Source organism: Geotrypetes seraphini, chromosome 3 (genome assembly GCF_902459505.1).
Source record: "Geotrypetes seraphini chromosome 3, aGeoSer1.1, whole genome shotgun sequence".
Classification (NCBI taxonomy): Eukaryota; Metazoa; Chordata; class Amphibia; order Gymnophiona; family Dermophiidae; genus Geotrypetes; species Geotrypetes seraphini.
In genome coordinates, this window is record NC_047086.1 from 396,982,083 (window position 1) to 396,996,960 (window position 14,878).

Here is a 14,878-nt window from a genome sequence, read left to right on the forward strand (position 1 = left end):
GTGTTTCCACCATGACCCATGATGGGCTGAGCCTTTTGCAGAATCATGACTCACCCAGGACCTGTGATACTGGTAGCTCCAGATTGGCGTTAATGGCCATGGTATGCGGATCTAGTATGGCTCCAACGGAACAGATGCATCAAGTTACCAGTTCATCCAGGGCTACTCAGTCAGGGGCAAATTCACATTACAACATGGCTATTAAGTGCTCAGCCTTAGTACGCAGAGGTTATTTAGAGGTAAACATTTCTACTCTCCTCTGAGCTAAAAGGCTTTTGACTGTTGCAGACTATGCTTAGGCCTGGAAGGCTTTTCAGCTGTAGTGCACCAACAATAACATGGAGCCTCTCAAGGCTCCAATTCCAGTGATTCTTGCATTTCTACAGACTAGACTAAAGAAAGGCTGGCAGTGGCATCTCTCAAAATATAGGTTGCAAGCCTCTTGTGCTTCTGAGCTTGAGTGGGGAAAGTTTCGCTGGCATCTCATCCAGATGTGACCAGATTTTTGAAGGGGGCATTCATATTATGACCTCCATTATGCCAGCCTTTTCCAACATGGAACCTTAATATTGTCTTGAAGGGACTTTGAAAGCCTCCATACGAGTCCCTTCACGGTGAAGTCAATGTTTTTGGTGGCAATAGTCTCAGCGAAAAGGGTCTCAGAATTGCAGGCACTCTCATGCAGAGAACCATACCTCAGGATCACAGAGGCAGGAATTGTCTTATGTTCAGGGCCTTCCTTTCTACTGAAGATTGTTTCAGCCTTTTACATCAACCAAGAAGTCCATCTACCCACTTTTCAGTCTAAAGGTTTGGCCAAGCTAGATAAGATATTGCAGAGTCTGGACGTAAGGAGAGTTTTACTCCACTATTTGGAATGGACCAATGATTTTCATCTTTCCAACTGTCTTTTTGTCCTAACCAGTCAGTCAAGACGAGGCAGACCAGTTTCCAAGGCATCTTATATGCCAGATGGATTTGTATGGCAATTTTGTTGATGTACATTGCCTGTGGAAAACAGCTACCTATTTCTCTCAAAGCTCATTTGACTAGTGATGTGGCAGCTTCCTGAGCAGAGACCAGGGCAGTGCCTCCAAATAAATCTTTAAAACATCTATCTAGTCTACTCTTCATACCTTTGCAAGATTCTACAGAGTGGACATAGTGGTTCGGGAGAACGCTGCTTTTGAGTCCTCGGTTTTGCAGGCAGGTTCATCTGTTCCACCCTAGGCATCTGCCACTGCTTTGGTACCTCACCTAGAGTACAGACTCCTTTGTCCATGTTACAGAATGGAAAATTAGGTTCTTACTTGGATAATCTTCTTTCTGTTAAAGGACATAGGAGTTTGTATGGCCCACCCTGTCAGTTTTCAATGCACTTGCTTTCTGCCTCAGATAAATCTATATTCCAGAACTGGAGTTTTTCTCTTGTCGGTTTGAAGAACATGTAACGTACTTTTTTTGAGGAGGATCCCCTTGCCCCTACTTCTGCTTTCTTCTGTTATAATAAATATTGATTGCTGTGGTACAAACTGAAGAGAGCACTATTCTCCACTGATGAAGGAGGAGGAGCTGTAAGATGTGATTGGCATCCTTCTGCAAGCAGCTCAGATGACCAGAGGTACAGTAATTCACCTAGAGTACAGACTCCTATGTCCTTTAACAGAAAGATTATGCAGGTAAGAACCTAATCTTCCATTACCGCCACCCATTTTGTAGGCAGTAAGGGCTCATGCGATAATAATGCACTAATTAGTTAGCATACAGCAATGTGGCTGCACTAACTGATTAGCACAGACATGCCCACTCTCCACCCCATGGGTATCGTACACATATTGGGATTTTACTGTGGGATGCCTTAGCACACCCCATGGTAAGCTCTTTTAAGTGGCAATAAGAACATGTTATTACTTATTACAGCTTACATGCTTACCAAAGCTTAGTAAAAGAACACCGTAATGAACTAACTTTAGTAACTGACTGCATTAGGTGTACAGTATGGATGATAGAGAAAAAAAACAGCATATCAAGTTCATCTTTATAGGACCCGATATTCAAAGCAATGTAAGTGGGTAAGAGAGCCTCCTGCCTGCTTAAATTGTGCTCGAGCGGTTATCCACCAATATAGTGGGCAGTGCTGTCGAGTATCGGCACTAACTGATTATATCAAATCCAGGTAGTAGAGGGACATTCTGGGTGCAGAGTCAGGACCTGTAGTACAGTACTCCTCCCAAATTCACGGGGGTTCTGTTCCAGGAACCCCTGTGAATTTTGAAAAACCGCAAATGCGGGTTTTCGCCTGTCAAAAGGTAGGGGAGGCAGGAGAGGGCAGCTGGAGCTCCGGTGGGTAAAGAAAATCACTCACGGTCTGCTCCGACTGCTGCTTCCCATAGTAAAATTGGGCTACACCAATCAGGAGCTACTTTGACACACAGCTCCTGATTGGTGTAGCCCGACTTTACTACAGGAAGAGGCGATCAGAGAAAACCGTGAATGAGCAAGTCCGCGAATCGCGAATTCGCGGGGGAACACTATATGGATTCTGGTAATGTTTAGTGCTGGTGCTTGGCCCGCATAGCTAATCAGGTATGTAGGACCGTATAGTCCTAATTTTGCCTGGTTAGCTATATGGGTGCCAGCACTGAATATCAGATGGCACCCACATAACTTTGGGGTAGCAGCTAGTAGTCTCCAAAAGTCTCCCGTCCTAATCATGTAAGATTTACATATATCTATGTTCTTATAAAATTGCAATCATACCCCCCATGTGATCTGACCGCCCCAGCACCCTCACAACAGTAAAATCCCCCCATCATGACATGACCAACCCTCAGTTTCAATCCTTTCCTCCTCCTCTCCCTGGTCAAAAGGCCCATACCTGATCTGATTTCCTTCATTCCTCCCTCAGAGCATTCTAGCCCCTAACATAGTTTCCACCCCCCCCACACACACACACCCTGTAGGCCCCTCAACTGTACCTTTGAAATCCATAGTGATCTAGTTGTCATCCAGGGAGGAGTAATCCCCACTTGCACTTGTGCATCATAGTTCCTTATGCAAAATAGCTGCTGAGACCTCCTACAATCTGGGAAGTCAGAGATTTACTGAGGTTTTAGTATTTTATTACTAGTACTGTATATCCAAATTGTGTGCTTGCCTGGTTTATTTTCAGAGCAAGGCTATGTAGCTTGCTTTTATTGCAGGTATTCATTAGGATAATATACCACAAATTAGTGTCATGTTTAGCTTATATTTATATTTCTGAAAGTGGTATGGCAGGGGAAAAGTCATGGTCTAGAAGTTGGTATGCTGGCCTACAATCTAAGCGAAATGAAGTAAACTCGGTTCCCCCATTGATTCTCAACTCGGTCCTGGAGTACCCTCTTGCCGGTTTTCAGGATATCCACAATGAATCTGCACAAACTTGATTTGCAGGCACTACCTCCTTTATATGCAAATTTCTTTCATGCATATTAATTATGGATATCCTGAAAATCTGACAGGCAAGGGGGTACTCTTGGACCAAATTGAGAAACACTGCTCTAGTTGACCATGTTCAAGTCTTCATCTGGTTTTGCTTCTGTTTGCCCACTTGTAATTGAGTAATCACGGCAGCCTTAGTCTTTCTACTTATGTTTCTCATGAATGATATAATATATTCCAGATGTTAAAGGGTAGGGTCCTATTTTGTTGGAAGGTTCTTTGAACAGTATTTTCCTTTCAGCTTCAATGAAGATGAAGAGGACTGGTTTTCAACTGTAGACTAATAAATGCAGGGACCTAGTATTGATCCTGAGGAAATAGTTATACAGTGCTATTTGTTAGAATGTGTGAAGTCTTCTAGCAGTGTACAAATTGTCATATGGTTGCTGACTCCTACATTAATAACACAGGCCAACAACAAAACATTCTTGGTGCCTTTGGTTTTTGGGATGCTGATTCAGAAAATTGCATTGGATAGACTGCATCAGCTCTAGTTTCTTATATATGGTTGAATTTATTAATTTTTTTATCACTATTTAAAAAATCTCTTCTGCAGAATCGGTATGTCATAACAAGCTTTCTTTTTTTGAATGGAAAATTTATGAATTTAAATTACCCACATTTTTCCACAACTATTTGATTACTTCCTCTCCTATAATACACACTGGCATAAAAATGTAAAGCTCAAATTACAAAATCGCCTTTGTTCTGTTATATTGTGCAAAAAAATTTAGATGCTAAATATGATTTCCTTAGACTACATAAATTTGTATTTCAAAGATTTCTCAACCTGATCTATTTAAAACAGTTGCACGTAGATTTAAATTCTAATGGGTTTTTCAACTTTATCTTCTGTTACCTGGTTTCTGTTTTTGCATACAAGTTAGCAGATATAGTGAGAGTGTTTATATATTTCCAACTGTAATTTTACATCCAAACATTGAATTGTAAAAGGAAAGTAACTTAAATGTATAATAGTTATGATCGTATAGGAGGAGTGTGTATATTCCTGCTCACATCATTTCATTTTTGCAAATCGAACACTGTAGAGCAGGGGTGTCCAACCTTTTGGGTTCCCTGGGCCGCATTGGCCAAAAAAAAATGTTTCTGGGGCTGCGCAAACGCTGAAGCAAGACAGAGGAGGGAGCTGGAAAGATGGTAAACACCCGGGGGCAGCAGAGGAAAACACTGCATCACCCTCGACCAGGGCCGCACAAAATACTTTGCGGGGCTGCAGGTTGGACACCCCTGCTGTAGAGGTTACGGCTACTTAAAGACAGAGCAGCTTGAATCATCGTGGCGTATTTTGCTATATTTGTGGGGAGTACACACTGAAAGCAAGTAGGAAACCAATTTCTAAATTTGTAAAAAGAGCATATGTAGGTTATTTTGGTGTCAAGCTTGAAGATCAAGATAAGCTATGGACTCCTCATATTGTATGCAAAACTTGTACGGAGCATTTGCACCAGTGGACAAATGAAAAGAGAAGCTGCCTGAAATTTGGAGTATTTGGTTTGGAAGGAACTGAAAAAACACTTAGATGACTTATTTTTGTATTGTTAATATTATAGGCATCAAATTGAAATAATCATGACAAGTGGTCTTACCCTGATTTACCTTTAGCCAGGAGACCTATTCCGCACTCGGATCTTGTACCCATTACACCTTTCTGTGAACTACTATAGCTCTCAGAGGATGAGTCTTGCGTGTCTGATATCACTCAAGGTAAAGAAAGTGGGAGCAGTGACAGTGATTCCAAAACAACTTTGCATAATGAAAGTTTTGACCAGAATGAATTGAGTGATCTGATCAGGTTTTAAATCTTTCCAAGGAGTGTTCTGAATTGCTTGCCTCCAGACTAAAGGAAAAGAATGTACTTCAGCCTGGAACAAAAATTACATTTTATCGAAGGAGAGAAAAGGACTTGCTGTCATTCTTTACTGAAGACAACAACTTAGTGTTCTGCAATGACACTGGAAACCTGAAGAAGAAAATGGGTCTTTCAGAATATAACCCAAGTGAATGGTGTTTTTTCATTGACAGTTCAAAATGAAGTTTGAAATGTGTTCTTTTAAATAACAGCAAGAAATATGGCTCTATTCCAATCGGTCACTCCATCAGGATGAAAAAAAGAGTACAAGGCCATCTCTTTAGTCTTGGAAAAGATAAATTATTTGATTTGATTTGATTTCTTATATACCGCTATACCGTGAGGTTCAAAGCGGTTTACAATGAAGATAGATTAAAGATACATTAAAATAAAATAAATAAAAATGGTACTCCTTTCTACCTATTTCTAAAAATTATTATATTTCCTTGGGAAAGAAGAAAACTCCGGAAGAGTATCAGGAACCTGTAATAGATGTATTGGGCTTGACAAATTTAATAGAAAAATCAGATTCAGAACAGTTCATATTTGCTACATTATTTGTGCAATTAGCCCTAGATTCAGATAGAGATTCATGGAGATGATGCGGTATATAAACTTAAGGTTTAGATTAGATTAGATTAGATTGGTTATTGAAGTTGTTTTTTAAAATATAAAGATGTTTTGTTTCTGAATCAAAAAATAAGAATATATCCAGACTAACACAAAAAAGAAAAAACAATTTTTGCTACTGAGACCCCAGGTTTTAAAACTGGGAGCTACCTTTGTATTAAGGTTTCCCTGTAAATGTTTGAGTAATTTCAATAGAGCTAGGTATACTTTTTTTTATTCTACACAGTTGACGAGATTATTTTGGAAAATGAGGTGAGGTCTGCAAGTACCCCTGTCAATAGCCATGAATGAATGCTTGAAGATAGAAGTTTAGTTTAGGTCCACTTCAGGCTTCCGTCTGTTTCCTTAATAAGTGAGGGAGTCTTCGATCTTTATGAAACTCCTCCTTCATTTAATTGTGGACAAACAAACAGTTGAAACACGTCTAATTTACCTTATTATATTATTTCTTATGGGATTTGTTATAAGTTGCATACTGTTGATTGCATATGATTGTTATTATCATAAAAACCTGAAATTCAATAAAGAATAAGTAACTAAAATTACCAAGAACATCAATGGGTGATTTGTGTAGACTTAAAGATGGCTAATTTTCTTTTTGGTCAACAAAGTGGCTATACAAAGTATCCTTGCTTTTTATGCCTCTGGGATAGTAGAGCCAAACATGAACACTGGGCAAAAAAAAGATTGGCCTCTGAGGGAATATATATATGGTGGTTGGAGGACAAAATGTAATCAATGAACCTTTGGTAGCAAGAGATAGAATCATACTGCCACTGCTACATAAAAAACTAGGCCTGATGAAACAATTTGTAAAGGCTTTGAATGAAGACGGTTCATGCATTGAATACGTGGAGGGGCATAATCAAAAGGGACGTCTAAGTCCATTTACGTCCAACTCGCAAGTCGTCCAAAGTAAAAAAACAGCCTAGGACACATTTTCGAAAAATACGTCCAAAATTTTTTTACTTTCGAAAATTGTCTAATTATACGTCCTGCCGATCTGATCGTCCAAGTCGCTAAATCATCCATCTTTATACCACATTTCCGTACAACTTTTCATCAAAGTCCAAAATGCCGAGAACAAGCCCTGTTGGATGTAGGAGGGGTCTGCAAAGTGATGGACTGCACACCCAGACATGGCACCTAAATAGTGGGGTACCTTACAGGGCACTGCTATGAACTTCTCAAAAAGGGTACCATGTCTTCATCTCACTACAGCTCCCTTATAGATAATGGTGAGCCCCCCCAACCACCTCTAAAATCCCCTAGACCCACCTATCTACCACCCCAATAGCCCTTATGGCTGCAGGAGCCACTTATATGCCAATACAAAAGGGTTTGGGGGATGTATAGGGCAGTGCACATGTTTCAGTATCAATGCAGTGATTACAGGGGCTTATGGGCATGAGTCCTCCTCTCCATGGGTCCGTAACTCACCCCCAAGATGACTTAAGCTGCCTCTGTGCTGGACGACTAAGCTTTCCTATGCCAGGCGGCCAAGTGATGATAGTCTGGAGGCTGAATTTTAAAGGTGAGATTAATATTTTTATGGGGGGGTTAGTCGGTGATCACTGGAGTAGTGTGTGGGGGTCTGTTTTATGTGTTTGCAGTGCTTATCTGGCGACTTTAGGTGGGTTTTTGTGACTTAGACTATGTTTTACATAGTCTAAGTCACAACATAAGAACATAAGAAGTTGCCCCTGCTGAGTCAGACCAGAGGTCCATCTTGCTCAGCGGTCCGCTCCCACGGCGGCCCATCAGGCCTAGTGCCTGAACAGTGGTCCCTGATTAATTTTGTAACTTACCTCTAATCCCATCCCTATAATCTACCTTTACTCTTATCTGTACCCCTCAATCCCTTTGTCTTCCAAGTACCTATCCAAAGCTTCTTTGAACCCCTGTAGCGTGCTCCTGTTTATCACATCCTCTGGTAGCACGTTCCATGTATCCACCACCCTCTGTGTGAAAAAGAACTTCCTGGCGTTTGTTCTAAACCTCTCCCCTTTCAATTTCTCTGAGTGCCCCCTTGTACTTATTGATCCCCTTAATTTGAAAAATCTGTCCCTGTCTATTTTTTCTATGCCCTTCATGATCTTGAAGGTTTCTATCATGTCTCCTCTAAGTCTCCGCTTTTCCAGGGAGAAAAGCTCTAGCTTTTTCAGCCTGTCAGTATATGAGAGGTCCTCCATGCCCTTTATTAGCTTAGTTGCTCTTCTCTGGACCCTCTCAAGTGCCTCCATGTCCTTCTTGAGGTACGGTGACCAGAACTGAACACATTACTCCAGGTGCGGGCGCACCATAGCACGATACAGTGGCAGTTCCGTCGATCGTGGGCTGTATAACTTTCGGTTATACATGCTGTACGACTAAGTCTAAGCCGGCCCACGTCCCGCCCAATTCCTGCCCTCAACACTCCTCCCGAAACATCCTGTTTAGTTTGGTCATTCAGTGGCACTATGAAGGCCTAGGTCGTTTAGAAATACGTCCAAAACCCGTTTTTAGTATTGGCACTTGGACGTTTTTGAGAAATGTTCGTCCAAGTGCTGACTTAGGCTGGGTTTTGGACATTTTTCTCTTTCGATTATGAGCCACATAGCGCATATTTCCAACGTAGTCATATATCCCTGGCATTCACAATCTTTGATTACTGTAATGCAACCCTGCTGGGTTTACCAAAATACATGATCAGACAGATCCAAACAGTATAAAATGCCGCAGCATGGTTTTTGCTAGGTAAATCAAAACAGACAAGTGCCACACTGCTACTAAAAGAGTTACACTGGTTCCCAATTGAGAGCAGGATGAGATTCAAAATCTTATTGCTGAAACACAATAGTGTTCACCTTTCAAAACCGCAATACCTAGCAGCCAGACTACAGAACCATAAACCCTTACGTGCTCTGCATTTGAGCCAAGAGTCCTTACTACAAATCTGCTCCTTCAAAGACATCAAATACAAAAGCACCAAAATGTTCTCAGTAATGGCCCCAACATGGTGGAATGCCCTTCCAAAGGAATTAAAGCTAGAAAAGGCCACTGAAACCAGAACTTTCAGGGATGCATGTTGAAATGGTCAACCTCCTTAGGAAGTGTATAAATATAGAGTGGCAAAATCAAAAAATATGTCTAAGTCTGTTTTGGGCCTCGAGCACTAGTCAAAAGGAAATTCTTCTTCACCCAGAGAGTGGTAAAAAACTGGAACGCTCTCCCGGAGTCTGTTATAGGGGAAAACACCCTCCAGGGTTTCAGGACAAAGTTGGACAAGTTCATGCTAAACTGGTGAGACTGGACTCATTTGGAGCACTGGTCTTGACTTTGGGGCCGCTGCGTGAGTGGACTGCTGGGCAGGATAGACCATTGGTCTGACCCAGCAGCAGCAATTCATATGTTCTTATGCGTCTAAAGTCCATTCTCAAAAGAAATGTCCCAAAATGTTTTTTTTCCGAAAATCGTCTACTTCTACGTCCAGTCGTTTGATCTTTTAGACTGCCAAGTCATCTAGTTTTATACCGCATTCTCAACCAAAAAATCGTCCAAGCCCCAAACTCTTAGAACAAGATCTTTTGGACATGGGAGGGGACAGCAAAGTGATGAACTGGCCACCCAGACATGGCAACAGAGTAGTAGGGCACTGCTGTGAACTTCACAAAAAGGGTGACATATAAACATCTCACCATAACTCCCTTACGGGTCATGGTGAGCCCCCCAAAACACCTCCCAAACCTACTATACCCATCTGTCTACAATACCCCATATGGCTGCAGGTACCACCTATATGCCAGTACAGTAGGGTTTTGGGGAGGTACATTTTTCAGCATGAATGTAGTGGTTAGAGTGGCTTATGGGCCTGAGTCCTCCTCTCTATGTTTCACTAGCTCACACCTCAGACTACTTAAGCCACCTCTGTGGAGCTCTACTAGGCTTTCCTATGCCAGGTGCTGATGTTCTAGAGGCAGGTGTGTACATTTTATTCTGATTTGTATGGCAGTGGGGGGGAGGGGTCAGTGATCACTGGGGAGTGGGGGGGGGGGGGGAGTCTGTACTTTGTCCCTGCTGTGGTTATCTGATCACTTTGGATAGCTTTTGGACACTTAGACCTGTTTTTAGATCGTCTAAGTCACAATGTATAAGTTCCATCTAAGCAGTCTCGTCAAACTTTTGATTATCCCTTATGTACAACTAAGTCTATGTCGGCCCACATCCAACCCAAATCCTGCCCTCACCACTCCTCCTAAAACTCCCCTTTGAGCTCTCTGCGTACAGCGGAATTCAGAGGAAATAGTCTCTGGATATGTCTAAAAAGTCTCTGGATATGTCTAAAAACCCATTTCGATTATCGGCACTTGAACGACTTGTCTTTTAGATGGTCCAAGTGCCGATTTAGGCAGGTATTCAGACATATTTCTGTTTTGAATTTGAACCTCATAGTGTATTTAGCTGCAATAATAAACTTAGTTTATCTGTGTATATACATGGGATGATCAATAAGTAGGATGATCAATGTGGCAGTAATCTAAGTAGGATGATTATGACATAATCATGCCGATATTAATAACTCTGAATTGGTAACACCACTACCACCACAGAGTTCCATATATTTCAGTATAGAGCCCATGTATTGTTACACCTCGCAGAAGCTCTTTGTAACTCTGTATGGTAACATCTTCACTGAAGCTAATGTAGTGTAACACCTTTGCAGAAGCTCAAGTAAACTACTCTGAATTGTCTCCCCAATTATTAGTAAACATAGAAACAGAGAAACATAGAAACATAGAAGATGATGGCAGATAAGGGCCATAGCCCATCAGGTCTGCCCACTCTACTGACCCACCCCCAAGTCTACTATCCTAGGGATCCCACTCCTGGTGACAGGCTCCCTTGGCTTAACCCTCTAAGGGATCCCACATGGGCATCCCATTTGCTCTTAAATTCTTGCACGCTGTTTGCCTCGATCACCTGCACCGGGAGCTTGTTCAAGGATCAACCACTGTCTTGGTGAAGAAATATTTCCTGGTGTCGCCATGAAATTTCCCGCCTGCGATATAGAAACTCTCAATAAACATAAACATATGTTACCTGGACATACCATGGAAAAACTGAAAGCAGGAATTTTCAATGGTCCACAGATTAGACAACTGATAAATTACCCACATTTCAGAACATCAGTGAATGAAATCGAATCATTTGCCTGGTCTTCATTTGTTGCTATTGTGAAAAACTTTCTTGGCAACAAGAAGGCAGATGACTACACGCAATTAGTAAAGGATATGCTCTTTCATTTCAACAGGCTTGGCTGTAACATGAGTGTTAAAGTCCATTATGTGCACAGTCATTTAGATCGCTTTCTAGAGAACCTTGGTGACTTAAGCAAAGAGCAAGGTGTAAGATTTCACCAAGACATAAAAACAATGGAAGCCAGGTACCAAGGAAGATGGGATGCACACATGATGGAAGACTATTGTTGGAATCGTGTACGGTATTGCCCTGGCAGATCCCACTCTTGGAAGTCTTACAAAAGGAGTTTCTTGTATGTCAAATGACTGGAAAGCTTGTATCATAAACTTGTGCTTTTGGTATGAAATAAGTAAATTTTCATGTTTCACACTTTTCTTTTAATTTTTGATATATTTCCTTCATTCTTAGAAACATAGAAACATGACGGCAGATAAAGGCCAAATGGCCCATCTAGTCTGCCCATCCGCAATAACTATTATCTCTTTCTCTCAGAGATCCTACGTTCCTATCCCATTCTTAAAAGATATTAATTTAAATACTACATTAAAATATCCTGATTTTTTAATGGGTGAACAGAGTGAAGAGTGGTATATGGCACAAGTTCTGTATCTCAAAAACTAGAGCTGATAGGAGAAAACTGATGCCATTTTTGGAATCAGCAAGTCAAATATGCCCAGAAAGAGGTCTAACATTTGAGTTTCTTTATTCTTTGAAAAATGAGTGTTGGCCAGTATAATAACCGCTTGGAACTACATGGTAGAATATAAGTTGTTTTGAATAATTAATAAATAAATAATAACAGAGACATTAATTTGTGTGGCAAGCATTTACATAAGTAACACCAGCTTTCTAAGGGAAAGTACTCACATACTTGTTGTTTTGAAGATTGCCCCCTAGGAAAGTGTCTACATTTAGTACATACACATTTTCCAGCTTATTCTATTTGTACTTGCATGCACACATTTTATTCAGTGTGCATATAAATGTTAACCCCTTCCCAACACCTCCACTAAGATCAGATTGTATTTGATTTATTAATATTAAATATTCACCTACATGCCGTATATTCAGAACTTTATGTACAGTACATATAGTTAAGGCAATTTTATAAAAGCTTACTTATGTACATAAAACTATGATAAACCCAAAGAAATGCCTCTTAAAGTTACCCACCTAGGTGCATACAAGATATTTTACATGTTACTATCCCTACCTCCAAAGGTTTGTAGTCTAAGGGCAAGATTTACAAATGTGCATTAATGTCATTTAATGCAATTATTCAATGCAAGTTGTGTTACTATAACTAACATAATAATAACTTTATTCTTGTATACCGCCACACCACACAGTTCGAGGTGGTTCACAAAAAAGAACTGAACAATCTGTGAAAAATACAAATAATTGGGAAAATACAAGCGGTGGAAAACAGACAGAGGGGCATAATCGAAAGGGATGTCTAAGTCCGTTTATGTCCATCTCGCAAGTCGTCCAAAGTTAAAAAGAGCCTAAGACACATTTTCAAAAAATACGTCCAACTTTTTTTTACTTTCGAAAATCGTCTAATTAACTTAGGCTCTTTTTAACTTTGATCGTCCAAGCCACTAAATCGTCTATCTTTATACCACATTTCTGTCCAACTTTCCGTCCAAGTCCAAAACGCCTAGAACAAGCCCTGTTGGACGTGGGAGGGGTCTGCAAAGTGATGGACTGCACACTCAGACATGCCACCTAAACAGTGGGGTACCTTACAGGGCACTGCTGTGAACTTCACAAAAAGGGTGCCATAGCTTCTCCTCACTACAGCTCCCTTATAGGTTATGGTGAGCCCCCCTAACCACCTCCAGAATTCCCTAGACCCACTTATCTACCACCCCAATAGCCCTTATGGCCACAGGAGCCACTTATATGCCAGTAAAACAGGATTTTGGGGGTGTATAGGGCAGTGCACATGTTTCTGTATCAATGCAGTGATTACAGGGGCTTATGGGCATGGGTCCTCCTCTCTATGGGTCCCTAACCCACCCTCAAGATGGCTTAAGCTGCCTCTGGGCTGGACGACTATGCTTTCCTATGCCAGGCGGCCAGGTGATGATGGTCTGGAGACTGAAATTTAAAGTTGTGAATAAAATTTTTATGGGGGTGGGGGGAGGGGTGTTCACTGCGGTAGTGTGTGGGGGTCTGTGTTATGTGTTTTCAGTGCTTATCTGGTGAGTTTAGGTGGGTTTTTGTGACTTAGACCATGTTTTACATGGTCTAAGTCACAACGTCCAAGTTCTGTCTAGGCTCTGTTGTTAAACTTTCGGTTATACATGCTGTACAACTAAGTCTAAGCCGGCCCACATCCCGCCCAACTCCTGCCTCGAAACGCCTCCCGAAACGCCCCTTTTAGCTTTGGACGTTGAGCGGCACTATGAAGGCCTAGGTCATTTAGAAATACGTCCAAAACCCGGTTTCATTATCAGCGCTTGGACGTTTTTAAGAAATGTTCGTCCAAGTGCCGACTTAGGCCGAATTTTGGACTTTTTTCTCTTTCGATTATGAGCCCCATAGATCTCAAGTAACAAATTTTTCAAACAAATAGGTCCTCACCAGTTTCTAAAGGAGTAATAAGATGGACCATATGGAATCATTACGCCTAGCCAGGCATTCATTTTGCCTGCTTGGAACGCAAGCGTTCTATCCAAAAATCTCTTATACCGACAGGATTTTAATGTCAGATAGGCAAATAAATGAGGGTTTCGAGTAGGTCTGACAGAACAATGCAGGAGAGAAAAGGTAAACTGGAGCCATACCAAATTTTGATTTAAAACTGATGTTATTGGCAATGAGGTCTTTTTACTGGCAACATGCATTAAATTGTGCTAACATGTCAATGTGCAATAGCGTACATTTGCAGGTTAACGTGTGTTAATAAATTTAGACCTAACGTTGAGCTCAAAGAAGTTGTTATCAATTCAAGGTTAAGATTCACACTGAGATTTCAATTTATCAGTTCTTTATGCTAAGCAGTTGCTACATTGCTTCTGTTTTGTGTTTTTACAGGTCATAATTGCCTTGGCAGAAAAACATCGGTCTCATATCCCTTACAGGAACTCTATGATGACCTCTGTATTGAGGGACAGTCTCGGAGGGAACTGCATGACCACCATGATTGCAACAATATCTGTGGACAAAAAGAACATAGATGTATGTAAACCTTAAATGAAAATAATATGTTAAAGAAAATTTAAGTAAGCCATGAACCATAATCTTCATTCCAGTGCATTAGGGATGGTATGCTGAGCCATAGGGTTATCCATCTGTGCTCGCAAGCATACTGCAGAAATTATTAAGCACAGCTTTTCAACTCCTTCTCCTTCTCCACAGTCTCTGCTGTCCCCTTCAGTTCTGTAAGTGAGCCTGAAGGTGTCTTTCTGATCTGCTCTATTTATTTCTTTATTGTTTTTGCAATGCTATTTTTTTTTTGGGGGGGGGAGGGGTTTCTGACTTGTTCCTGGATTTTTTTCTGTGGTGTTGGAGATCCTGGTTCAAAGGGACTGCTCTGCCTGCTCGGAGAAGAGCAGATATTTTAGTCTGCAGCTGGCAGGTGTATCCTTCAGGGACCTGTACAGCCAGCCTGCTGAAGATTTGTGGAGCTAAGGGTCTGGGACCTCAGCC

At 41.2% G+C, this 14,878-nt stretch overlaps 1 protein-coding gene across 1 annotated transcript in view; it reads left to right on the top strand.

Annotated features, from left to right (window-relative positions):
- The window catches only part of KIF6 (kinesin family member 6), a 511,469-nt gene that overhangs the window by 166,409 nt on the left and 330,182 nt on the right, over positions 1 to 14,878 (top strand). The window contains exon 8 of the mRNA XM_033938641.1: positions 14,264 to 14,407. Coding sequence (XP_033794532.1) covers positions 14,264 to 14,407 — 144 coding nt within the window. The remainder of the gene's footprint in view (positions 1 to 14,263; positions 14,408 to 14,878) is intronic.